The sequence below is a fragment of the Petromyzon marinus genome, chromosome 29 (genome assembly GCF_048934315.1).
Source record: "Petromyzon marinus isolate PM22_M1 ecotype Great Lakes invasive population chromosome 29, UKy_Petmar_22M1.pri1.0, whole genome shotgun sequence".
Classification (NCBI taxonomy): Eukaryota; Metazoa; Chordata; class Hyperoartia; order Petromyzontiformes; family Petromyzontidae; genus Petromyzon; species Petromyzon marinus.
The window spans coordinates 7,511,123-7,536,702 of NC_133695.1; the positions used below are offsets into that span (position 1 = coordinate 7,511,123).

General features: G+C 51.8%; 3 protein-coding genes across 4 annotated transcripts; 2 read left to right on the forward strand and 1 right to left on the reverse strand.

Annotated features, from left to right (window-relative positions):
- Positions 1-1,942: 1,942 nt before the first annotated feature.
- On the forward strand, positions 1,943-15,828 carry SGPP1 (sphingosine-1-phosphate phosphatase 1). The gene is made up of 5 exons (XM_076070541.1): positions 1,943-3,267; positions 13,196-13,285; positions 13,415-13,544; positions 13,861-14,218; positions 14,502-15,828. Exons 1-5 carry the CDS (start codon positions 2,395-2,397, stop codon positions 14,647-14,649), a joined length of 1,599 nt encoding a protein of 532 aa, XP_075926656.1. The 5' UTR covers positions 1,943-2,394; the 3' UTR covers positions 14,650-15,828.
- Positions 15,829-16,135: 307 nt separating this feature from the next.
- Positions 16,136-19,695, reverse strand: DMAC1 (distal membrane arm assembly component 1). Its single transcript, XM_032962765.2, has 3 exons — positions 19,277-19,695; positions 17,460-17,726; positions 16,136-16,735 (listed from the first exon to the last, which is right to left on the reverse strand). Exons 2-3 carry the CDS (start codon positions 17,683-17,685, stop codon positions 16,656-16,658), a joined length of 306 nt encoding a protein of 101 aa, XP_032818656.1. The 5' UTR covers positions 17,686-17,726; positions 19,277-19,695; the 3' UTR covers positions 16,136-16,655.
- Positions 19,696-19,858: 163 nt separating this feature from the next.
- Positions 19,859-25,373, forward strand: WDR89 (WD repeat domain 89). 2 transcript variants are annotated; one of them, XM_032962764.2, is made up of 5 exons: positions 19,859-20,215; positions 21,100-21,719; positions 21,903-22,007; positions 22,998-23,264; positions 23,959-25,373. In XM_032962764.2, exons 2-5 carry the CDS (start codon positions 21,126-21,128, stop codon positions 24,343-24,345), a joined length of 1,353 nt encoding a protein of 450 aa, XP_032818655.2. In that variant the 5' UTR covers positions 19,859-20,215; positions 21,100-21,125; the 3' UTR covers positions 24,346-25,373. The 2 variants fall into 2 exon arrangements, with proteins under 2 accessions (XP_032818655.2, XP_032818654.2); XM_032962763.2 differs by having other exon boundaries at positions 19,859-20,149.
- The last annotated feature ends 207 nt before the right edge of the window (positions 25,374-25,580 follow it).

Consider the following 25,580-nt stretch of genomic DNA (forward strand, 5'->3'; position numbering starts at 1 on the left):
ACTTTAGTCGGACACGTGAACAATAAGAGTTAATTACTTGATCACTCCGCTCATGTCAAATGATTATCACATAATTCACTCTGATTGGCCATGGAAGACAGGTTTGGAATCTGTAACGTGAGGCCAGCTCAGGTGACTCCGACAGCGAGACATCGGCTCTGGGCTCGTGGACTCAAGGGAGACACAAACATCGCACCTCCTTGCTGTGACATTCCTCCTCGAGGACACCCGTGTGACCACAGTGCTGGTTCCTGTGTAGCCATGCATCCCAAACTACGGACTGTACAGAAAGCCAGTGTGGACTGCGCTCCCTTCAACTGATCCTGAACCCAATGCTGCCAAAATAACAGAAAAGCGAAGTTTTGCAAATGGGCACTTGGATTATGAATCGTGGCGACTACACACTGAGTTTAAAGGTCAGGCAGTGTTCCCTCAGACGTACATGCCGGAGCTCACTGCAAAAATGTCCACGTGATAAGCCACTTCGTTGAGCTATCATTTGTGGCCAGGTCTCTTCTGAAAAAAAATCTTAACAGCTCAGTGAGCCTTTGCCTGGTAAAAAAAAAGAAATGTATTTGTCGATATTTTTAAGCGATTTGTTTACCTCTCCGATACTTTGCACTCCTACGGTGTTGTATTGTTTTTCAGTTGTTACGTTCTGACCTGCGCCTGCTGGACATCTGTGTGAAAAGAACTTTGTAGCTCATCGGATTCCTCCAATTTTAATAATTACTCCCCGTTCCCAGCGAGACACTGCACCAATCACACTGTGACGTCACCCACATTTAGATGGGCGGGATCACGGTGACGACACCGTTGGCACCATGGGGCGGAGCGTTTTGGGCCGCTCCTCTGATTGGTCCTCGCCGGAACGCGCGCGCGTGCAATCGCCACGAATGGATAGCGTCCCTCCCCCACGTGGTGCTCGCGGTGACCAATGCAAAGGGCGTAGGCGGAGCCGAGCCCGTCCCCCCCGCCCACAATCGTTGAAGCCCGAGCCGCCATCTTTCGTGGGGTGGGGGTGAAACCTGGGTCACGCGGTACGAGTCGTTGACGTCCTTGCTAGGAACGCGGGGCGCGTGCTGTGACGTCACCGCGGCTATGGGATACGTGCCGTGACGTCAACGTAACCACGTGGTCGGAACCGTGACGTCATCGCAATCAGGCGCTGTCCTGACGCGTTCCTCAACCACACACCGCGTGGCCTTACAAGGGGGGATACATACGTTGTATAATAGGTGACGTTTCGGGCGATGGTCCTTCATAACACATCGAGATGCCAGAGAGAGTGGATACTACGACTTGGAGACTACACCTGTTAACACTGTTGGTGGGGGCTGATGAAAATTACATTAAACATACAGTTTAGATATAAAAATAGATAAATATATATTTTTACGCATCCTATCGGCTTCTCTGGGTATTGCTTCATCTCGGCAACGTGGACTCAGTCCAGGGCAAGTTAAACTCGGGGCCGATTTCAACATTCAATGCCTCGTCGGCAGTCAATGCTGCTGAAATTATTCACTACCCCGAAGCAAGTGGGGTCGATGGTATGTGCAATTAAATTAATAAAAACGTTTATATTCTTGGTTTTCGGTAAAGTCACGTAAAGTCACGTGACTTTACCGAAAGAACCAAGAATATGAATCCCTGCAGTCACGAAAGCTTTAAATAAATAAAAACTTTTATATTTCACGTCGGAGGGACGGAAACGTGACGGAAACATTTCTGATCGTGTTGTTTTAGTTTTATGTTCTCCACTGCGACCGTAATGATTTATAGCCGTGTTGGGGGGGGGGTGCGCCGGGAACATCCCTCACGTAAGATGGTGGCCCAAGGTGTCACGGCGTGCAGGGGGGTGGGGCTCGGAGAGGGGTGGGGCTCGGAGAGGGGTGGGGCTCGGGGGGGTGGGGCTCGGAGGGGTGGGGCTCGGGGAGGGGTGGAGAGCCACGGGGCCCCCCTCCTCACCCCGCCGCGACCCACTCACATTGACAACTTCGCTACTACGCTACCTCCACGTCTCTGGCTCACAGGCGACCCTCACTCTGGGCGCCAGCGGCAGGCGGCAGTCTTCTTCCTCCCCAGCTAAACCCCGGGAGCTGCCGGGGGTCGCTGAGCCCTGGGGCCCCCATGCCCCCACCTTGTTCCCCAGGGCCCTCCTCCCTCCTCTCACTTCCTAGCGTTATCCTCGTCCCATTGGGTTAACTTATGTCCCCCTAGCCCCCCCATGCTCTCTCCTCACCTTCCCTAGGCTTGCCTAGAGTGCCCCCCCCCTTCCTTCCTTTCCTCGCTCCCCAAGGCTCTCCGACGTCCCCATCGCTCCCACCGCTCCCTGCGTGCCCGGGGCTTCTGCACGCGGCGCCGGCACCACGGGAGGCCGCGTCTGCAGGCATGGCGGTGAGAGCGGCGTGGCGCTGGCTCCAGGACCCCTGCGTGGTTGCGAGGTTCCAGAAGCTGTGCGGCTTGGAGGAGGATGCGGCGGCGGCGGCGACGGCGGCAGCGGCGGCCCCGTGCGAGGAGGGGGAGACGCGGAGCAACAACGGCGGTGACCACCTCGACCACCGCCGTGATTGCTCCGATCACCACGACCACCGTGACGGTCGCGACCACGACCAGCAGCAGCGGCGGCGGCGGCGTTCCACTGAGCGGTGCTGTAACGGGCTCGGCGCAGGAGGTGACGACGACGATGTTTACGACAACGAGGTGACGGTGACAAAAACGATGACGAACGGGACCTCGAACAGCGACATCGCCTCGAGTCGCAAGGCGCGGCACCGCCGCCCTGGAGCGGCTCCCGATCACGGGGACCCGCAGCCGCCCCGTCACGGACCCCACAGCGGCACCGTAACGGATGAGCTCCACCAAGAGCCCAGCCGCTCCTCCATCATGCAACTCCCGCGCCGGAGGAACTCCCTCTCGCAGGAGGTGCACACCCAGGCGTTCGTGGTGAGGAGGAGGGCCCTGCACTACCTGTTCGTCCTGGGCACGGAGCTGGGCAACGAGACGTTCTACATCACCTTCTTCCCATTCCTCTTCTGGAACGTGGACGCGCTGGTGGCGCGCCGGATCATCATGGTGTGGGTCTGGGTCATGTTCCTGGGCCAGAGCGCCAAGGACTTGCTGAGGTGGCCCCGGCCCGCCTCGCCGCCCGTCATCAAGGTGGAGGTGTTCTACGACTCTGAGTACGGGATGCCCTCCACGCACGCCATGTCCGGCACGGCGCTGCCCTTCGCAATCTTCGCGCTCACGCTGGGTCGGTTCGAGGTGAGTGAGGGAGGCCACACGGTCCGGGGGTGCTGCTGAAGGCCAGGTCCATGAACCGTCACATTTGAGGACCGCTGGGTTTGATGGCCGCCAGATACGAGGAGGCGGTCCGATTTTGAGGGCTTTGTGAGATTTCACGGACCTCCAAGCTTTTAATGATCTCCGGAGGTTGAGAATCCTCAGGTTTTGAGGATCACGGTGCGTCAGACCCACCAGATTTCATGACTTCGAGATATGTTTAGATTGATCTCCTTGTACGGTTTTAGGTGCTGTTGTGCTACGAGCTTTTAGAACCCAATGAAAGTACCCAGCCAAGTGGCACGCCAGCTTGATGGGCAGCTGTACACGATGAGCCAGCTTTTCTTTTTTTTTAAAACTCGCGTCGTGCTTTCAAATTTTTCCTGTTATCGATGAGGGAGGATGCGACAGCCCCTTCTACCAAAAAGCCCTGTCCTTGATTGGAGCATGTGTTGCCAGGTATAAACGTCGTCCGTGTAATCGTGTTGATGTTTTGTGTTTCGTTTGTCAGTCTCCCGCACCTGTCGATTAGCACGGTTTAGCTACGCACGGTGCGAAAGAAGTTCAGCATGCATACACGCATAGATGCGTCGAGGCGGGGAAGCTGTAGGTCCACACGGGATACACACACGAGTGGGATGATTGTGGCCAGCACCACTCACACCCGACCGCCGTTGTCTCTCCCACGAGTGGCCAGTTGCCTAAGGTAACCGGGACTCCGAGCTTCTTATTTCAGGCCGAGTAAGAGCAGAAATTAACTTCGACTCGCAATTGGAGACTGCACTTTACACATCGCCGACATCATCAGGCCAAGCGACAGGTCAGAAGGGGAGTGAAAACAAGGCGACCCAGCTTGCAACGGAGTTATTCGCAGTCAGATTTTAGAACATCTTTTCTGAAAATTATATTGAAGAAACGAAGGCACTTTAAACACTATCGCGTCTTCAACGCCTTGAAGGGCTTTGACGTGAACGGTTTTGAATTGATAAAGAAATGGGTTTTTTTACTCGATTTACTCTTTCGGCATGTACTCCGTAGATCACATGGGTTGTTTGTGTCTGTGTACACATTGCGTAATGTTTATACGTGGGTATTTCGGTGTACATATTTCCAATTTCTCGCCCGCATGCACAGAAACATCACCTCGCGTATCTTCAGGGTCAAGCGGCGGCGTTTGAAATTTGACATCTCCGTGTCTAAGCCTTCCGATCCCCTGCACGGTCTAAATCTTCTCTCCGTGCGGTTGGCAAGTAGCTGCCGCGGTGTGGTGGCCCATCCGCTGCACTTGTGATCCAGAGGTCTACGGTCCCAGCGAGGCAGTTAAAACAACGGGGGCAAATTTCTGAAATCTCCCTGGCAACCGGTCCACCAGGTGGTGTAAATGGATGCACCATATTTAGTCTATGATCGACGGAGCACGTATGGTGGGGTAAGTGTGGGGGGCTTTCGCCTCTTGCGAGAACATCTGGCCAGTGTGGTAGAGTTAGCCAAAAATATCCTCGGAGAGGTGTTTTTTACATCCCCCCCCCCAAGTGGAGGCCCTTCCATCAGCAGTGGCGTGAACTAGCAAATGCAGGGCTGCACCTTTACCTGTACCGTGTGGGTTTATTACTCGCCGTGTGCTGCCTTATTGTCTCGTCCGATGGAGCGGCCCCACGTTGACCCAAGGGGCAGCTTCTGTGTTTGGTTTGCAGCTCCGCTTTTGTGCCATAGAGGCCACTTGGTTTGCTTACTCCGCCTGCCGCACCACCAGCTGCGGCGTTGACATAAGAGGCTGGGCGTGAAGCAAAATTCAACAGCCACGGGTTTCGCTTTGCTCAGTCAACCGAGCAGCCTCAAGTCACCTTCTCGTTCGTCTGGTTTCACTCCAACTCCCTCTCTTCTACAGTAGCCTCGACATGGGGTGGCTTTAGCCTATTGCTTAGCCCAAATGCTGCCCCAACTTAAATGATAGGTTAAACCAGGCCAGTATTGTAGCTTTAGCCCATTACCTTGGGCACATAGATACTCGGTTAAACTCGACTATGTGGCTGTAGCCCAAAACCTAGCACTAACACAGACCAAGGTAACATACTCTGCTAAACCAGGCCAGGGTTATAGTTTTGTCTCAGATGTTGGGCTGAACCTTGACATTCATATGCTAAATTAAGCCAGGTGACAGTTGTGGCTTTAGCTTGCATCCTACTGGGATTTTTTGCACACAGCGTTGGTGAATGGTGCTTTTTTCAGGAATATGTTGCTGTTTCTTTTCATGGATTTTCTGTTTGCACAGTCACATAGTCACTTTAAGATGTTTTCTTGTTCGTGTTTTTGTTGTGGTTGCACCCGATTCAAGAGCCGAATGGCTCACAGGGCTATACCAAAATAAATAAACTGAAAAGCTTAGACCCTGTCTCAAATGCAGACCTAGTCCAACACAAAGGTAAACTGGAATACAACTATCGTTACAGGCAGGGCTTAATTTCAGCCAGCTCACCAAATCCATTATACGTCTAGCTATGGCTGTGACTATTAGTCACATGCCTACTCCAGTCTATCAGTGCCCCAGAGAATATTTCGTGTAACATTAAGGGCTGATAGCAAACCTTGCCCTCGCACCATGTGAATTCGACCTTTCCGTTACATTCGGCCACGTGCAATGGCGGAGCCAGGATTTTCGGGTGGGGAGGGGGGCAACCCCTCCAGCAATGAAAAATGATAGAGGAGTTGTTAGTAAGGACTTGTCCCTTGCTTTTTATTCGACGCGTGTGGGGCGATGGTGCAGCCATCGATCGAGGGTCGAATTCGAATGTGTGTGTGATTGGCATCGCGCTCGCTGAAGGTGAATGCCTTCAGGAAAGTCGTGTATTGTCTACGCAACTGCGCACAATTTTGAGTCGCATATAACTGCTTTGCCGTTAATTATTGCCAATTATGGACTCAGACTATTGTCCTACCATCTCATAGAGTCCCTGGCACGTAATAATATGCTACACAGTGGCAGTGGGGGTCGCAAAATGCCGATTTATTACTAATAAACCCTAATGATCTGATCGAAATGAGGGATTTCGATCGGATCATTGGGGGGGCACGTGCCACCCCACCCCCCACTGGCTCCGCCAGTGGCCACGTGCGGTTCAAAGGTCGGATGTGTCACTCCGTGGGGTCGTCTGTCATGAAAACTTAAGCGCGCTCATCACGTGACCGCGTCGGATTCCCTTTGTGACCATTGGTGTCAGTCAATCTCACCGCTACATCTGGGTCTGTCTGCATGATACCGCGTCCAGTATATCTGTCGCTATGAACTATAGCTACGAGCCTCGTGCTACCTACTCCAGTATACGAGCAGCCCATAAAAGATTTCCGCACCTGGCACACAACATCCAGTATATACCCCTCGCTAATGGCTGTAGTGACTTGCTACATGCTGCCTGACCTTCTCCCATCTCCCACTGTCCCGGGAAATTTTCAGTAAGAAAATCAACCCTGAATACAGCTGCATTTCAAGTCACTGTCACGAGTGACCCTCAGACTTTATCATTTCAACTGGTAATCCCATTGAGCCAAACGGCTATTTTACAAGGACAGGCAGCCCAAGACGCTTGACAGTGTCAGGCTGCTTTTATTTCTATTTCGTGAGAACGGATTCTGGATTTTAATGTAGCTTTTTATTGCTCAAATGGGTGTTGCTCCTGTGAAAATGTAAAAAAAAAATTAGATACCACCTTCAACCAATTCATGAACACAGTGGTTTCAGTTAGATTCTCAGCCCATGGCTAACACCCGTGGCGAGCGCTATCTGAGCCAGTCTTCGACTCGCCTCACTTCACCAACCCGCACTGACCAGTTTGGTGAAGTATGGTCAAGCAACCTCCATAACCAAACAACCCCCATGAAAGACCTCCATTGAATATGGGTTGAGAAACATTTTTTCATAAATAAGACGGCAAAATATCTTGGTTTTTTTTGGAAGCGAGTCGTTTATTTTGCTCAAAAATAACTCGAGTTCAACGATAACCTTGTTACCTATGAATCATCGCCGGGATTTCATAACAGGAACAAGACGTGGAAAACATTTTATTTCTGTGGGAAGGAAGAGACGAGGGAAGCTGTGGCAGAGAGCGGTGCAACGCAGGGTCAGCGCGAGTCACATGACACCCCGTGACTTGGGCGCTGAAATTACCACGCGCAGAATTTTATAATAAAACCACACTCGAATAGATACACACTGCATACATGCAGATATGCACTGCATTGATAAACAGATATACACTGATGCATAGAAACAAGCACTGACACATAAACACGCACAACAACAACAGCCGCCGTTCACCACTAACTGGTAGTGACGTCACCACGGTGCTTGTGCCAGGCTAGGTGCAGTTTGAGGCTACGTGATGTGTCGAAGGCATGCTGGCAGCAGGTCCCCACTGCAAGTTTGCTGAATTTTAACCGCCTGGCACTCCGCTCATTGTTATGAGCATCACTCCCTCTGCCCTCCACTCTTATTGGTGGGCAACTTTCTCCAACTGCCCAATAGCGTCCTTCACGAGCCTCCTCCATAGAGACCAATCTTGACACTGCTGGCACCAGTCTTTGGCAAGTCCACATAGGTCCACATCCTTCCTGTACCACATCAGCCCATATCTTCTCTAAGTCGTGCCACACCCGTTTAACCACCTCTATCCATCCAAACAGAAGCTGCTTGGGCATGCGGTGGCTGGGCATGCAGGCTACATGACTCAGCCAACGCAAACTTGCTTTCCGGAGGAGCTCACCGATGGGATTGTGTCAAGGATTTGTGAGCTCACACAATCCAGCCTGGTTAACCCCAGGATGGATCATAGGCCGGCCAGCCTGAGTTTTTCAAACCGGTGCAGATGTTCACATAGAGGGCTCCACGTTTCGCAAGCATGGACAAGGGAGGGCGTAACTGTGGAGGAGACGAGGAGCTTTGTATGGGGCGATAGGCCAAGGTAGCTGATATAGACAAACACACACAGATATACATCTGCACACAAACATTCACACAGATACACATTGACTCGCACGATTACATGCTGAATCACACACACAGGTACATATTGACATCCACACTTGCACACACCCAGATCTAACACAAGTGAGATTGCTGGAGGCTTGTGATGGCTGAGCGCTGCCCTTTGCGATCCTTGGCAATCTTATCTCAATTCTCATTTTACAACTCAAATGCTATTATTGATTCGTGTGTCTTGTATGCATAGCTTAATTCAATTAAACACACGCTGTACACGATTATTACTTGAAGATTGTGGGCAGCTTGAGTTGAGAACAGTTTTTTCTCTCAAAAGCACACATACCCTCATTGTGTTTTAAATTGGGCCCCTCCGAACACAAATCTACTTAATGATGACGCTACATCACTTGGGGTAGGTTGTGTGTGTATGGTCAGCCCATGTGTTGAGAGCCGGCTTGGTGCCGTTCTCAGAACGTACTGACCACATCTTGTGTTTAGTTTGTTGTCCTTCCGCGACACCTCTCATTAGCGCAGTTGGCTATGTACGGTGCTAAAGAAGTTCAACATAATTACATTGGTACCTAATCGTCTGTGGGGGCCTTATGAGACCTCGCCTGTTTGTGTGCTGACTCAGTTGGCAAGTATTTCGTGGCACCAGGTTCACCATGTGGCCATTAAAAGTGCATTAACTTGTGATGGCTTTTCAATTAAGTACAATTCGGAAAACAATGACAGTGATAAAGAAAACGGAACTAAATCCGAAAGTTGCGCAAAGAATGCTGGGAAATCCCTCTGAGAGATGAGAGGAGGAGCAACATGGATTATAAAACAAACACAAATTTGAGACGTTGTCGACGTTATGAGGGTGAGCGGGGTTCGAGTTCGGGCGTAGTCGCTGAAAGGATAATTAATGATGGAAGAGAATATTGAATGAATGGCAGCCAAAGGAGAGACCACCGTGGAGCTGGAGTGATGAGATCAGCTCATTTGCAGGAGTGACATAAATTATGGAATCGCAGGACCATGAGGGATGGGATTGAGGAGGACTTCATTCAGCAATGGATCAATTATGGTTGATTGGGGAGCCATAGTCTTGGTTTCCTATATTTTATATGTAAAAATGACTGCACGTCAAAATATTTACATTTCTCAACACCATGGGATGTGGGCTCTATCTCTTTAAATTCCTTCCGGTCGACAGAATAACTGAGATTGGGGCTCTCGGGGTGACAGGGGTTATGTGCTAATTTTATCCGCACAGAACAGGCCAATAGTGGAGTAACAAGTGCCTCGCACATTCCTCACCCTGCTGTCGTTTGGCTTCTGCCACACTTAACAGATTCGTTATTCATTACACGTGGAGATCGATGCTTGCTTGGGACAGATTGTTATTCATTCTTTAATATTTTGCCTTGTACTAATTTTTTATCCTATTTGTGGTAAGCAGGCTGATTATTAATTATCGCTGATTGTCCTATATGGGTATAATTTCTACCAGTGACTCATCACCTGGCCATGGATCTAGAGTTTCATGAACACGATTTAGTGCAGGAGCATGGTAAAGTACGGTGAAGCAATCAACCCCAGGAACGAGACATGGCATGGGGAGGCCTTCATCCATTCAGTGGCTTGGCAAAGGTTATTGCTAAGTACCGCGTCGGGTTTTGCAGTTGTGCTGGAGAAGCTGCCAGCACGCGGAGAGAAATGTTGAACATCAAATTCCGAACAACACGCAGTAAAACCCGTCAGCACATGGGAGCATGCTTAGTTATTAAATAAGAGTCGTGACCCATGACTCCCCACTGTGTGCGCGCCACGTCACGCTTTCAACGTCCAGCTGCTATTTTGCTGGCTCTGAGGTTTTATCTGCCACTGGAGGCTTGTGGATGGGGAAGTTTACTTTCAGATAGAAAAGCAAATTGGAGTTGAGCTACTTATCTGGAAGTGAATGTTGCAACAGCGAAGTGTAATGTTTGCTGTTCTGCCTAATTTGGGCCGTGATTAATGATTTCCTGTGACAAAATGGCTCTGACTGCGCCTGATTTTGGCGGGTCGCATAAGCTAAACGGGTTTGAGCCTGGTCAGTTTTTAGATGGGTGGCAACCACCAGGGCTTGCCAGTTGTTATAGGTACAGGTCTGCGAGGTGTGGCCAGATGGCAGTGCTGTCACCTCGTATATACTCGTGGGTAAGTTTTCTCTGGGTTCTCCGTTTGTCTCCCACGTGGAGCCAATCTCCCGATAAAGGAATTGGTCAAACAACCCAATGTGGCAGGCCTCTCTTGGAAAAAAACAACAACTCTTATGACAAGAAACGTCGTGGGTTTTTATTTAAATTAAATTTTATTATTTTTATTTTCTATTAACGTGACTTTACCGAAAGAACCAAGAATATTAATAAGGGTTATATTGCATTAAGACTTTTCTGGGTGATTAGTTGCCCCTTTAGAAATTCCCTGGTCTTGAGGATTTCAGTCTTTAGTGGCCAGTGTGAAATTTTCCATTTGATCACAGCGATGTATATTGTAAACTAAGGGAGGGTATTCCTTAAAGTATTTTTTGCAGCCAATGACAGATTCTGCAATAATGGCGATCCTCGTACTCGTGGCTAGTTGGTTAGTGTTAGGGTCAGTCGGAGGGCTTGTACTAGTTATGCTAATTGATTACTTGGTCGGGCTAGTACAGTGTTATTCATTGCAAGGCCCGTGGGTCACTTGCGGCACCTGGTGGCCTTTAGTGCGTGGCCCCTGACGTGCAGCACCTGACAATACACAAATGTGAAAACACTCCAGCATCGTGCTGCTGTCAAACCCAATGGTTTCAAATGTGTGGCGGCCCTCACACTGATGGTGTCTTGTCGGCGAAAGTGGCCCCTCCTCTGAAAATTAATGAAGAACACTGGGCTAGTGTGTGGTTGGTTCTACCCCCGAACCACACATCCCTCCTCCCAGTCCCACATAAGGACTTTTAATTTGATGTTCACTTTGTGGTGTGTGGTGGTTGTGCTGATAAAGCTTTAAGGCTGCAGAGCTGTGTGACTGGGCTAAGGTTCACCACGGGAAGTAGTGGGCTCACTGCCACACGCTCTGCGGGGTAAACTCTCTTCCTGGGTCACATGTGCATCCTGGTGTTCAGCACAAAGGAGTGGTAACACAGTCGTTGGTGCACGGCTCTACAAACGCTGCGACTTGAATTTGATCACCGGCCATAGGTAATATCAGCGATGATTATCTGAACTGGTGCTTGGCCTCCCCTAGGCTGACTGGGCCTTAAATGAGTACCTGGTACGGTGTGTAAACGTAAGCACTGGGGAGACAAAGGCGGCTAGGCATGGTGTTGGCCAAACCACCTCTGTGCGCCATACCAACATTATGTAGGCTACACGAGGGATCTTTACGTGTGCATGCTTGTGCGTGTGTATATGTTTCCGAGCATGTATGTGTGTGCATTTTGGATATATATGGATGTGTACCTATCCTGGCGCAAGCGCTGTGGTCATGTCACTTAGTGGCGAACGGCAGCTGTTGTATGTATATATAACTGGGTATGTATGTGTAGGTGTGTCGACCTTAGGTGTTGATCTTAAGAGGTGCTCGCGAACGGCACTGTACGCTACACGGGGGATCTCTGGGGGTGGTTAAATAAACGCAGTGGCTGTGGGTTGCACGCAGCCCCGGTGTCGTCCAGTCCCTGGCGGCTCTCCCTGGCAGCCGCCCTCCCTCCCGCCACACGCCTCCGAACAATGGGCTGATAAAAGTGCAGCGAGAAGCCAATTCAAGCCACGTTTGCTGCGTCACCAGAGGTGGTTATTCCGGAAAGCAGAGGACCAAACAGCTGGGAAACTGAGAACCATCTTTGCTCAGCCTTTATGATTGCTCTTTCTACAGTACTACTACTAATAATGTAGTCCTTTCAATACTGGGCAGAGCCTCAGAGGATTTACGCCGTTTACTGGAGGGCCTGGCCAGGGTTGTTTGACCAGTTCTGCTTGACAGAAATAAGACAACCTTCATTTATGAGCAGGTGATGGACCGGCACAGTGTTGAGTGTTGAGAAAAGTAGGTAGGCGTGGGCAGGACATGCATGACGAGGAGGGACGGTGGTCGCTGGGCGCAATTAATGATGGTTTTGCAGCCAAAGGAGGAAATGGGTCCGTGGGGAAGTCCACCATGGAGATGGAGGCGATGAAATCCACTCCTGGGCAGGTGCCAGACCGTGAGAGATGGTGACGGCTTGGGGCAGGCCTTCATCCAGCAGCGGATTGGCTTGATCATGATGATAGACCATTGTTGCAGCGTAACAAATTTATGTCTGCAAAACACACCCCAATCTTCCGAAACATTTTAAACCTGCTGTTTTAACAGAACCATGATAATCTCTGCATAAGCGATGTGGATTGCAGTAACAACTCCTTGTTTATGATGCTTAGGGGCCCTGTTGTGGTGCTAAGCTCAGGGCCAAGTGCGGTATTAGTAAAGCGAGAGTGGTTGGGTGGTGGGTGAAGGGTCCTCGGCACAGCCCAGGCAAAGGGCAACTTCAGTTTTTACGGTACCATAATAGACGCTCACGTGTACGTTTGTGAGAGAGCGTGTATTACTGGGGAGCGATGGCATAGGAGTCGGTGAACTGTCTTTCGAATCCTGTGGCACACATCACTCGGGTTGTATTTGTGACCGTGGTTTAATATTAAAACTTTAAACATGGATGTGCTGCTGCCACCAAGACCCTCTTGTTTTCATGAGATGTGAATTACAAGGGTCTGTCTCACCTTATTCCATCACCTTCACGTCAAATTACGAGTTGTATAATGCCCCACACCTTGGCCATGAATCTGCTAAAAAATTAACCACATAAAAAATCGTAGCCGTAATCTTCACTGACCACGATATGTGTGCATGTGTACATGTGCCGCCACCGCCACGCCCCTCTACCCACAGTACCCAGTTGTCCTGGGCCTGGCTCTCGCCTGTTGCTGGTGCCTGCTCGTCTGCCTCAGCCGCCTCTACATGGGCATGCACTCCATCCTGGTGAGGTTCCCTCCCCACCGATCCCCACGGGGTGGGGGGGGGCGTACCCCCGCAACCATCTCGTCGCGAGACGCTTGCTCTGAGCCCGAGTCTGACCCTCCGGTGCTGCCCCCTGTCGCCTGCCCCCAGGACGTGGTGGTGGGCGTGCTTTGTAGCGTGGCCATCCTCTCCGTGCTGCTGCCCTCGCTGGAGACCCTCGACAGCCTCGTGCTGCACTGGGGCGGCCCCGCAGAGGCCTCCTCGCAAAACCAGGCCACAGGTGCTGTCCTGCCCCCAATACTCGTATCCCCCTCTGTTCCTCTCACCCCCCTCTAAAGGCCATGATGCACTGGGGCAATTTTAATACAATTACAACTCACACCCAATCCTCATGAAGACAGTGTGTAGAGGCCTTCATCCAGTAGTGGATATACAGGGCTGCACATGTACACTCCAGACAGAATAATTCGTGTGTAATTTATCTTAAGTTTTGGGTTCAAAGGACACACGTCCATGAGTAACTGATGCTCTTATGGCGATGAAAGACAGCGCCATGATGATGGTTTTAACGGTGCTGCTACCGTCTCCGTGTGCAGTGGGAGGGCTGGCATGGTGGCTGTGCGGCGTGACTGGCGGTGCGGCGGTGGCGCTGGTGCACGTGGCGGCTGCCCTGGCGGCGTTCACGCTGGATGGCTGGAGCACGTCACGCGGCGACACTGCTCAGATCCTCGCTGTTGGCGCCGGCGTGGCGAGCGGCTCGCGTGCCAACCGCCTCCTAGGGCTGCTGGCCACCACGCAGGCTCCCCCGGAGCGGCTGCCCCTGCCCGTGCTGCCCGGCCTGCCTCAGCTGCCCGGCGCCCTGGTGCGCACGATCGCTCGTGTGCTGCTCGGTTCCGCCATCCTGCTCGCAACCAAGGCTGCTCTCAAGTCCACGAGCATCCCGCTCGCATGCTGGTGAGGCTGCCATCCTTTATCCTGCTGCCGTCTGTGCGCCCATGTGTGTGGTTTTTACTTACATGTGCGAGTGTGTTGGGAGCAATGGGTGTTCGCTAATAGCCTTTGCCTCGCAACAGTCGATGTAGATAGATGTGCATGGTTGATGTCTGTTAGTTTATAGGTGCTACTCACTAACAGCATTTGCTCCAAGTCTGTTAAAGCAAAACAGGGGATCTTTGTGTATATCTCGCGTCTATGTCTGTCTGTGCGTGTATTTATTCGCATGTGTAATCGATCCCAGGCTGTTTAGCATCCCGGGCGATGATGTCAGTGTGGCACGGCGCCACGCGCAGGTCGAGCTGCCCTACCGCTTCATCACGTACGGCGCCGTCGGCTTCAGCGCCGCCTGCCTCGTGCCGTGCGCCTTCTCACTCGTCGGCCTCTCCTGATTCCTGCCCTCGGATCGCCGACCTCGGCACCTACTCCGGAATCGACTGGAACATAGAAGAAAAAATTCTCCTCCCCGGAGTCGTGGGGAGAACTCTGGGTGGGAGGGTGCGTTATTTTTCTAGTTTTTAGATTATGTTTCCGTAAAACGTGCCGGGTGTTTGATGAGTGTCGAAAATTTACACGAGATGAAACTTGAAGGTGCCTCGAGTCCGATTCCACCCGTGCTCCGGCAGTCGGGGTTGCCCTCCCTGACATGCCAGCGATGCGATGGCGCTGTTCTGCGATTCCGTGCTGCGGTTCCTTTACTGCCCCACTGCCACTGGTCTTCATGCCCACGTGGTGCCAAAAAAGTGGCGGCAGCGTTCTGATCTCCCGCTGGACGTCAGGTTTTTTTCTGCGCACACGTCAGCACGGTTAATAATTATTATAATAGACACGAGGGCGGTGCTAGACTCTCTGCCGCCCCCTATGCACAGGGCATGTGGCCGGCAATGCCTGCGGTTGGGTAGGAGGCACGAGTTTGTAACTAGAGTAATCGGTGTGCACAAATGTTCCGTCTCATCTCACATTTATCAGCTCCCAAGTGCAATGGTGTCATTTGCCACGATTTACATTTGACCGGCAAACGTAGAATGGAAGGTCCGGAGAGACCGGCATTTGAGCGGGGTCTTTAAATGTAACAATCGCATGCCTCGTCGAGTCTTAACGTTTAAAATGTTGGGGGAACTGATGTTGCGACCGCTCCTCTACCCGTGTGTACAAAACCTCTAGCTTGATACTCTCAAGGTCAGGCAGCAGTGGCTTTGAGAACAGAATCACTTTACGAGGGTAAATGCGGTTGTGTGGGCTCTAGGCATGAGGTGTGATGATTATATGGGCGTACTAACATTGTTTATATTTGTGTACATATATATAATATATGTTGCACCACTTATACCGCGAGGATTCTTGAAAGCGTGCCTGGGTCAGTGCGATTGTCCCCTTCTTGAAGGGTATCTCCAATGCAGTAATAATTACTCTCCAGGCAAGCGCTGCCCTGTGATTTACCGCTGACTGGACTGCTCTTGAATTGTAAATCATAAAGATTTTTTAAACGTTTATATTGTTTATTTTTTTATCGCGTCTTTAATGCTCTTTTATCGTTCCTCCCCGATGTGAAATTAAAATTCCTTAACGCAGCTGGCTTGTTGTCATCGATCATCGCCAGTGTTAGATGAACTCGAAATCATGAAACCGGTGCCATGGTTCACGCTCGGCAGTGAACGTCCTCAAGAGGAACAGTGGAGCCTGCTGATGTTTATGTTTGGCTGCATTTACACGGCTCTATGTAGCGTCGTTGGCCTACGCAAGTCACGCTCCCAGAAATAAAATGGTGTTACGCCCGTAGTCGCAGTGATTGTGATGGCAGTAATACAACTTAAGATTTATACAGCGTCAACATCAACTGCATCTCAAGATGAGGTACAAGGCAGGTGGACATCGGCATCCGTGGAAAACGGCACTTATTTATTTTACATACTCAACAGCCACAGGCAAAGAAAAAGAGATTGGGCTCGACTCTAGACCAGAACAGGGACAAGGAGTCGGCAGAAAATAAAGGATGGCAGCATTGGTGACAGCAGTGATGGGAGCCACCAGATTCGATAGCAGAGAAAATATTCAGCCTCGCATGAAACCACTGACCACAAACAGTCGTTAAGCACCCCATCACGTAACGAGAACACATGGGGGTATAATTCACAAGTTGGAGAAAGGCCACAAGTCTGGTGTATCGCTGCGTCTCGGGCTGAGCCAACAGGAAATCAAGCATAAGCAGCAATCCACCAGGCGGACATTCCTCACCTGCCTACATGTGACTTGCACCGACAGTTTATTTTACAGTTCACTTAACGTCACTGCTTTCCCAGCAACTTGGGATGCCACTGTCTGGCAGAAATGCTGAGTCACCATCCCGTGCAGCAAGGACGCTGGGCAGGTGCAAGTTGTTTCGCGCAAGGAGGTTGCGTCAATTGCTCTTGGGCCTCTCTGTGATGATCATCTTGTCCACAGGGTCCACGAGAATCACCACCCCCATGGCGAAGAGACCTGCGTGTGCAAAACACCGACAGTGCCGTCTTGATAACTGCACACCACCAACGCTGCGGTAACTAACAAGACTCCCATGACACCCATATTTCATGGACAGCCAACTCGAGTCGGCTCAAATGCATTAGTATGGATGACGGCCTTCCCACACTGTCAGTCATGGAGTTGTTTGACCATACGTCACCAAACTGGTCAATGCACCGTGCTTTGGTAATTATCTGCTGAAATTTACACGCCAAGCAGCGGGAATCGAACTGCGAATTGTTGTGAACCGGCTGACGGCTTATCGCGGATCGAGACGTCAATGCATTGTCTTGCGTGGTGTATTGTTAATACTTGCAGGTTTCCCAGGACAGCGACCTCAAGCGGACAATTTGGGGAAAAAAAACCTGGACGGGTGGCAACCCCAGCTCGTTGGGTCCCTTTTGCCAGCAATGGCGTAAGCAAGCAGTTGCAGGGCTGTGCCTTTACTTAGGTAGCACAATTCTTCAGGGCTCTTTAATCTCCCTGATGTCCTCTGATCTTTGAGGCCCCATGAAACCACGAGTATCCTTCATCCCTGCTCCCCCAGATCCAATCATCTTTAGGGTCCCCTATATCTCGAGGCCCATTGTCATTCCAGTCCCCTTAAGTCTTCAAGATTCCTTCAGGCCTCCGATGCCGCAGATCCATCCATCGGGGCACCTGAAACCTCACCGTGTCCCCAACCCCCCGGCCTCCGTACCGCAGCCGAAGGCGAGTTGGGTGATGGAGCCGAACCCGACCACGGGGCTGCTCTTGATGGCGCGGCGCCCGAACATGTAGACGTAGGCCCCGGCCGCGATGAGCCCCGTGCCCGACACGATTCGGCACGCGAAGCAATTCTTCACCATGCGTCGCATGGGGGAGTCGACGGAGCGCCGGGGAGCCGCCCTCCCCGTCTCCGCGGACACGGCGTCCGGCTCGCTCATGCTGACGGCCACGTGGGAGTAGCTGGGGGGTGTTGCCACCTCTTGGAAGATACAAATAAAACAACACGGAGAGGAAAATCTGAGGATGCTGGAGCAGGGGAGAAAAACCACGTGTGAATGTAATATACCTTCAGGTATATTTTGACATTTTTCCTGAAAGCTGCTGGTGGACTGGCTTGGAGTACGGAGTGAATATCGGCGTAAGGCACTTGCCACTCGAGTACAAGGTACGCATATCCATAATTAACCCACAGCAAGGCCGTAATTATAATATATATTGGGGAGGGAGGACACATACCCCCCAATATTCAAATATGCTCAAAATGCCCCCCCCCCCCATATATTGCTATAAAATAAATAATTGCCATGCTATGTAAATAAAAAATTGCTAAACCTTGGCCACAATATCTGGACTTGTCTTCATATAAATTAATGCATCAATTTCTGTTTATATGATTGCGGTTATGGTTGTACTTTATTCATCCCTAATGTCTGCCATTACATACAATGGAACAAGAAATGGTAAAAAAGTAAAAACAGCAATGTAATACAATACACTTCGACATTATTGTAAAAAAAAAGTCCATCCCATGTGTTAGTGAATTTTTAAATATATTAGGCAGGAAATTCGTTTTCAAATTTAGATATTTTTTCTGGGTTGGGACCCCCAGACACCCTGGAAGATTTGGTCCCCCCCAATGTTGACTCCATGACTACGGTTTAGACCCACAGTATCATACCACAAACGGTACCCCTACAATCCTATATGATACCTCGTTATCACGAGGCCATGATAAGGCGAGGTGGATGTGCTTGATTGCCAACATTTTTCCTGCAACAGTGTTAAGCACTAAAATCCATTATTATGACGCAACTGACAGAAACATTGGCCTTAAACGACCCGGGAAGAGTTACAGATTGATTCCCAGGACAGCGACGACACCTCTACAAGGGGAAAACCGGGACGGGTGGCATCCTCACAAGCGGAGGGGAGCCGTGGTTGGGGTTTTAGTCCCGAGGATTGCGCAAGTTGGGGAAACCACTTCGGCAGGGGGCAGTGCAGCGACGTTCACTGTTGTACTGTATTTCTATGCTTTGAGGGCTGTGCCCCCCCCACTCCCCGTCGCACTGACGGGCATGAAGTATGATTAAATAACATAAAAAAGCGTGGGGAGGCCCTCATCCAGCAGTGTATTAAACATTGTAATTGCCACACTGAGACACGAGGACACAGGCTGAAGTGACATTGGGACTCAATTATACAGGGGGTAGACACGCGGGGTAAGACACTGGGACTGCGTAACTCGGGGAGACACGGGGAGGAAGACACGGGGACTTGGGGGGAAAACACGGGGAGGAAGACACGGGGACTTTGGGGGAAAACACGGGGGGCGGGAGAGACACGGGGACTTGGGGGGAGACACGTGGACTCGGGGGGAGACACGGGGACTTGGGGGGAGACACGGGGACTTGGGGGGAGACACGTGGACTTGGGGGGAGACACGGGGACTCGGGGGGAGACACGGGGACTCGGGTAGGAGTCACGAGGACGGGGGGGGACACGAGGACTGGAGGTCAGCCTGGGACTCACGCCTCGCACGCCTCCTCCTCGTGTGGTGCTCGCTGCCGCTAAAGCTGCTGCCGCTAAAGCTGCTATTGTTTATCGCTGCCGCTGAAGCTGCTGCTGTTGTTTATCGCTGCTGCTGTTGTCGCTGTCGCTACGACCGCTGCCCTTTGACGGTCGCTGCGCTGCGGATAATTTGCAGTTCGAGCTTCCAAGTTAATCGGGCAGAGGAATCGATTCGTTGATTACACAACGAACTCGATTCCACGTTTCGATTCCCGTGCATCGAATCCAGTACTTCCAACGCAAAGTATTATTAACACCATTGTAGATTACACGTATTCACACCGCCATCCTGTAAATGCAACACTTTCCTCAAAGGCAAAAAATAACAGATTCGTGATTCGATGTATCAATCGAATCTTAAATATTCATAAAAAAAAAATCCCGCGGAGAGCGTGGAACGAAATATCGCCGGCGCAAATGTTTCCGCCCGGACACTTCACGCGCGGGCGCTTCCGTTTTAAATCCGCACCACGCATGGGCGAGGTCTGGCGTGTCGGCGCCGCCGATTGGTCGGCAGCCCGTGACCCTCGTCCTCTTAAGCGAGGAGCTGATTGGCGGGCGCGCCTATCCGCTGTGGGAGATGTGGAGACGCCGCGCCGCGTGGGCTCCGCGTGGTGAAGGAGCCGGTTCAAGGAGAGAGATTATCGAAGAGATTAGAGAGAGGGAGAGAGAGAGAGAAGGGATTAGATAGTTCAGAATTAGAATTAAATAGTTTTGTATCACTACAGTTATACGAGCGGTGGAAGTGTGCCGTTAATCGGGCGCACGGGCAATGGTGCGAAGCGTTTAAGGAATCTCGAGTTCATTGAAGAGGAGGAGACGGCGTGGACGCAGGTGGGAACACGCGGGAACAACCAACAATCCACATTAGTGGGCATTGTCGCTCAAGAGACATCAACAGTGAGCATTGCCCATCAATAGACATCACCAGTGGGCATTGTTCCTCAATCGAAATCATCAGTGGGCATTGTCCCTCAATAGACGTCGTCATTGGGCATTGTCCCTCAAAATACATCATCAACGAGGCCTCAATAGAAATGATCAACCGGGCATTGTCTCTCAGGAGACCATAATCAGTGGGCATTGTCCCTCAATCGACATCATTCATCAATTGGCATTGTCCCTCAATAGATATCATCAATTGGCATTGTCCCTCAATAGATATCATCAATTGGCATTGTCTCTCAAAAAACATAAACGGTCATTGCCTCTCAATAGAAATCGTCAACCGGGCATTATCTCTCGATATACATCAGTGAGCATTGTCTCTGAGTAGACCATCAATTGGCATTCTCTCAATAGACATCATCACCATCACTCATCTCGTCAGTTGACATGATCAACCACTTAAATTACCATCAACCATGTCAATGGACATCTTCATATTTCTTGTCTACGTTCACGGACACCATGCTTCGATCATAATTCAACCTCGATGGACACTATTCATCTACACCCATGCACTATCACCACCCCTATCCGTCCTCCAGCCTTGGAGAACAGACCCTCTGCTGGAGTTCCAGGGTCCGATCAAGTTCCGCTCTGCTTCCTATGGTCCAGAGCGACAGAGAGCGGTATATGGGGTGGCGGCGGCAGATGGAGACCGTGTGCCCCAGGTTTCCGATCAGAGGGGGGGGGGGGGCTTCATCTGGCACGTTACCGCGGGCCTCCAAAACCTTTCGGTGGCCCAACACAAACCTACCCAGGTCTCCACCAACTACGGTCTCCAATCCTTTTGAACGTTCCATCCCAAATTGTCACCATCTGACTCTTTGCTGTCCCAGGCTTCTGCTCTCGCCGCTCGTCCGCCATGGAGGAGGTCCTACAAACTATGCGGGAGCTGCGTCTCTCGCGGAGCTCGCCGAACGTCACGGAGAATGGCAGCCAAGATGACGGCGGTGGCGGAGGAGGTGGAGGCGGCGGCGGCTCGAGCTCCTACGTGCTTGGCGTGGACTGGGCCGGCGAGCGCCTCGCCGCCGCCTCCTCCGACCGCCGCGTCCGCCTCTTCGACCGCCGCACGCTGCGGCCCCTCGCTGCCCTCACACGGCACGGGGGCCCCGTGGTCGGCGTCCGGTTCCCGCGCCACAGCCACGACCTGCTCTTCTCGGCGTCCGAGGACGGAGCCGTGCGCTGCTGGGATGTGCGGCTCTGCGGGGGAAGAGGAGAGGAAGGGTTGGGTAGCGATCCCGTGGCCGTGTTCCATAGCAACGGGGGCCGCGCGCTCGCGAGCTTTGACGTAAACGCCCCGGGCTCCCTGGTGTGCGCTGGCACCGAGCGCAGCGACAACGACGCCTTCCTCACGTTCTGGGACGCTAGGGGGGGCCGGGGGTCCGGCCGGGGCCCCTCCGGGGAAGTGCAACCCGTGGGGGTCTACGAGGAGTCGCACAGCGACGACATCACCCAGGTGCCCCTCTCATCTTTTTCTTCCCTGCGTATTTTCCCACTCACGTGGGGTCTGCCCGACTTCGATTGTCGGTCGCGGCTTCCTTAAGGGGCGAGTGATAAGTCTCAGGCCTCCATATTGGTGGCCAGTGCCCACGACGGCGCCAAAATGTTTGTTGTTTACCATCCCCCCCTCTTTCCCCAGGTCTGCTTCCATCCGGCGGATGCGGAGCGCGTGGCGAGCGGCGGGGTGGACGGCCTCGTGAATGTGTTTGACCTGCGACAGGGCAGTGAGGAGGATGCGCTGCAGGCACGCCCCCCACTCGCGCGCCCCCTCCACCCTCCTCCCGGGTGGGAACTCAGCTCCGAGCTTAGCGGCCTCGCCCGCCACTCGATCATCTTCCCACCCATCGTTCCTTTCGTCCACCTTCTCACTCGTTCACCCTCCCACTCACCCACCCTCCCACTCACACACCCTCCCGTCCATCATTTCGTCCCTCACCCACTTTGAAACCCTCCCATTCTCCCTCCCGCTCACCCTTCTGGTCACCCTCCCACTCACCCACCCTCTGGTCCATAATTACATCACTCACCCTCCTGCACACCCTCCCATTCAACCTCCTGCTCATCATTCCGCTCACCCTTCAGCAGTGGATTGACCATGGCTGATGATTATTAATATTTCAAACTTAACTTTTCTAGATTGTTCACTTCTGAAGTATTTCATGTGTACTCTCTTGCTGTATGTGGTGTTTTGCGCTATTGGTTTGGCGCTGGTTTCTGATTTTTTTCTTCACACCAGGTCTCCATTGCAAAAGAGGATGTGGCATGATTCACATGTCGGCTGAAACTTATTTTCCTCTTAAAATGACAAAACTGGAAATAAAATCACAACTATTTGTTCATTTTGTCCACCAAGCATTGGCAGGTACTGCCTTTCCACCAACCCAAATTTACATCACGTACCCGGGATCTACAAGTAGAGACTAGGCCAACATCTGTAGAAGTGAGGAAGCCACTGGCCGTGCGTGCTCGATTTGCCTCTGGGAATTGTGGTCGCCTTACTGCCACCACCATCACTGTTACTACCACTCTTGCAGCCATTTCAACCCCCGTGCCTGGGAGCTCGTTGTAGAGTGGGCGTGACTAATGGAAAGTGGATGTAAAGAATGGGGGAGGGGCTGCCAGCTCATCACGTGTCCCGCCTGGTTGAGCCTCCCAGAAATTGGCACTCATTTTTGCTAGCGCCACCAGCAACCCTTGCCACCACGCCGGTCTAATCGCGACCGCCACCCCACAGGCCACCTGCAACTCGCACTCGTCGGTGGCGGCGCTCGGCTGGTGTGGGCGCGTGGCGGGGGGCGCCGGGCCGCGAGCGGGACTACCCAACGACAGCGGAGTGGGACTCCCCGGCGACAGCGGAGGCGGTGCCGTGGGACTCTCCGGCGACTGGGTTTTCTGTGCCACGCACACGGAGGGGCTGCTGCTCTGGGACCTGGAGCAGGTCGCCACGGAGACGGACGATCGCCCGATCACCGTACTCAACGTGCCCGACGTGCGGATACCGGTACGTCGCCCCTCGCCTCTTCGTGCTCACGTCATTATCTTCGTCATAACCGCCCATCATCTATCTACTGCTGGGTGAAGACCTCTCCAAAGCTGTCACCATTTCCTCTGAAGGTCATACGATGTGGCAATCCACCTAACCACCTGCACACGAGCTGATTTTATCGTTACAATCTCTGTAGCGCACATCCTCTCAGACGCGCTTCCTCCGTTGGCTGCCATTCTGTCAGTCAGATGGCCCATAGGCTATCATGCCTTAAAGCCATTATGTGTACTGACAAAGTCCATTTTTTAAGTCAATGTCTCTGATCCTCGTGCTTTTCTTTCCATCTCACAATGTCATTCTAAGCGTCCGCCTCCCCCATGCATTGCACATTTAAAATTTGTTTTTGCATTCCTTTCTATCAATATCTGACACTTCATCCAGCATTGCACTTATCAAGCGTTTTGAATAATTAATTACGGTACTTCATCGCAGATCCAACTCTTTGGAGACCGAGATATAGGTGGATATGTGAAAAGGTCAGATATGCGGACATCTGTATAAAAAGGCATCTACCTCTTGCACCAATATTGCACTTCGTATGAGCGGTCAATTTGGTGTGATGGTCACATATTTGACGGTCGGATTTGCGACGCTGAACTGCGGCCCGCACACACGCACTCAAAGAAACTTTGCTCGTCTTCCCATACAGGAGGTAACCGGCGGTGTGCGGTTGGATTACGTCGTCGATGCCTTCTACCACGAGCGGGCTGACCTCCTCTTCATCGCCGGGGGCACTCACGGTGGCGACCTCCACCTCCTGACACCCGAGTTCGACTCCCTCCGCCGTGGCTCGCCGCCTCTGCGAACCGTGTGCTCCCTGCGTGGGGGTCACCGTGCTACCGTGCGGTGCCTAGCCTGGGATGGAGACGACCGCGGATCACTCGTCACGGGCGGAGAGGACGGGCAGCTGGTACTGTGGCGGCCGCCGGGCCTTGCCGGCGCTGGCGCCGCCGGTGTGACCCCCAAGCTCCCATCGGCCGTGCACAGGAAGGGGCGTGTGCGCTCGACGGCGCCATACAAGACCAAGCGGAAGTGACGGTCAAAGTGATGCAACGCGCTGATCTTCACTCATTCATGTCCTGGGCCCCAACTGCACTTCACAGTCCTTCATATCCTGACTCACTACTTCATAGGAAAAAGATCCCCATGCCCTCCCCTCCACTGTGTGCTGGTGAATGGTTGTGCCATAGGCTTGCATCAAATATTTTAGTGCGGTGTTTCTCAACTCCAGCCCTTAAGACTCCCCCTTTGTCCACCTTCTTACGGTTACCAATATTTTGTGTTCTTATTCTGGACTTTTTCTGCCCTCGTAGAGTTTGCCAACCCGCGTCACGTCACTTATGCTTGTCCTGGGCATCGTCTCTACGTCCACTCCATAGTCCTTCATATCCTGCCTCACCACTCCGCACCTCTTCTTTCTAGACTTGCCTCTGGGTCTCTGCCCTGATGCGTACATGTTCATCACCAATCTTTTCTATTCATATACGAATGAATGCACTATGTATCCTGTCTGGATCTTATAGGTGGTTGTTTGTGTAAGCTAAGCCTGGTTAGTGGTTGGATGGGAGATTACCTGGGAACGTCCGTGTTGTGGGTGTGAGCTGTGTTCAGGACATGGCAGTTGGATCATTGAATCTATTAGTGGAGATTAAAGTTGTAAATCTTACGTGGGTTTTTTCCGGGTTCTCCGGTTTCTTTCCACACACAAAACTCGTTAATAAATTGGCTAAACATAATTTAGAACCCCCCTGAAAAAACTAGAGGCTCATTAAGGCTCTGCTTGGTAAACACATGGCATGATTACGAATTTGAAGTGGGTTTGAAAACCAAGATTTAAAGTACAAACTTTATTTTTTTTTAAATGCATATGGTCTCAGCATATGCTGACTTAATTTAGGATTATCCTAATTGAAAGTGTAAGCTTCCGTGCGTGTGAGTCACCGTGGTTAGACTGCTACTGTACAGTTTTCACAACAAAATCGAGTTGTGCTTGCTCAGGCAAGTCGGCGTTGGATGGGCATTTTTTTATATGTCGGAAATAAAAAAAACACATCAACCCCAAAACTCGTTCGTCATTGCGTTGGGCAGTGGCCCGTGGTGAGCGTTGCGTGGTTGGCCCTGGTGCAACGGGGAATTCCATGGGATTCTCTGCCCATTCTTCCCCCCTACACTTTGCAGACGGGCGCCCAGGCCCCTCCGGCAAATCTTTTAGGTGCAACAAACCGGGACATGCCTTGGGTGGAATATCTCACAACCGGAAGAGAGAACACC

Coding starts and splice junctions, on each gene's coding strand:
- WDR89 (XM_032962764.2), top strand. CDS start 21,126: ATGGAGGAGGTCCTACAAACTATGCGGGAGCTGCGTCTCTCGCGGAGC. Junction 22,008..22,997: donor GTGAGGAGGATGCGCTGCAG/GCACGCCCCCCA, acceptor GCCACCCCACAG/GCCACCTGCAACTCGCACTC. Junction 23,265..23,958: donor TGCCCGACGTGCGGATACCG/GTACGTCGCCCC, acceptor CTTCCCATACAG/GAGGTAACCGGCGGTGTGCG.
- SGPP1 (XM_076070541.1), top strand. CDS start 2,395: ATGGCGGTGAGAGCGGCGTGGCGCTGGCTCCAGGACCCCTGCGTGGTT. Junction 13,286..13,414: donor TGGGCATGCACTCCATCCTG/GTGAGGTTCCCT, acceptor GCCTGCCCCCAG/GACGTGGTGGTGGGCGTGCT. Junction 13,545..13,860: donor CTCGCAAAACCAGGCCACAG/GTGCTGTCCTGC, acceptor CTCCGTGTGCAG/TGGGAGGGCTGGCATGGTGG.
- DMAC1 (XM_032962765.2), bottom strand. CDS start 17,685: ATGAGCGAGCCGGACGCCGTGTCCGCGGAGACGGGGAGGGCGGCTCCC. Junction 16,736..17,459: donor CCAACTCGCCTTCGGCTGCG/GTACGGAGGCCG, acceptor TTGCACACGCAG/GTCTCTTCGCCATGGGGGTG.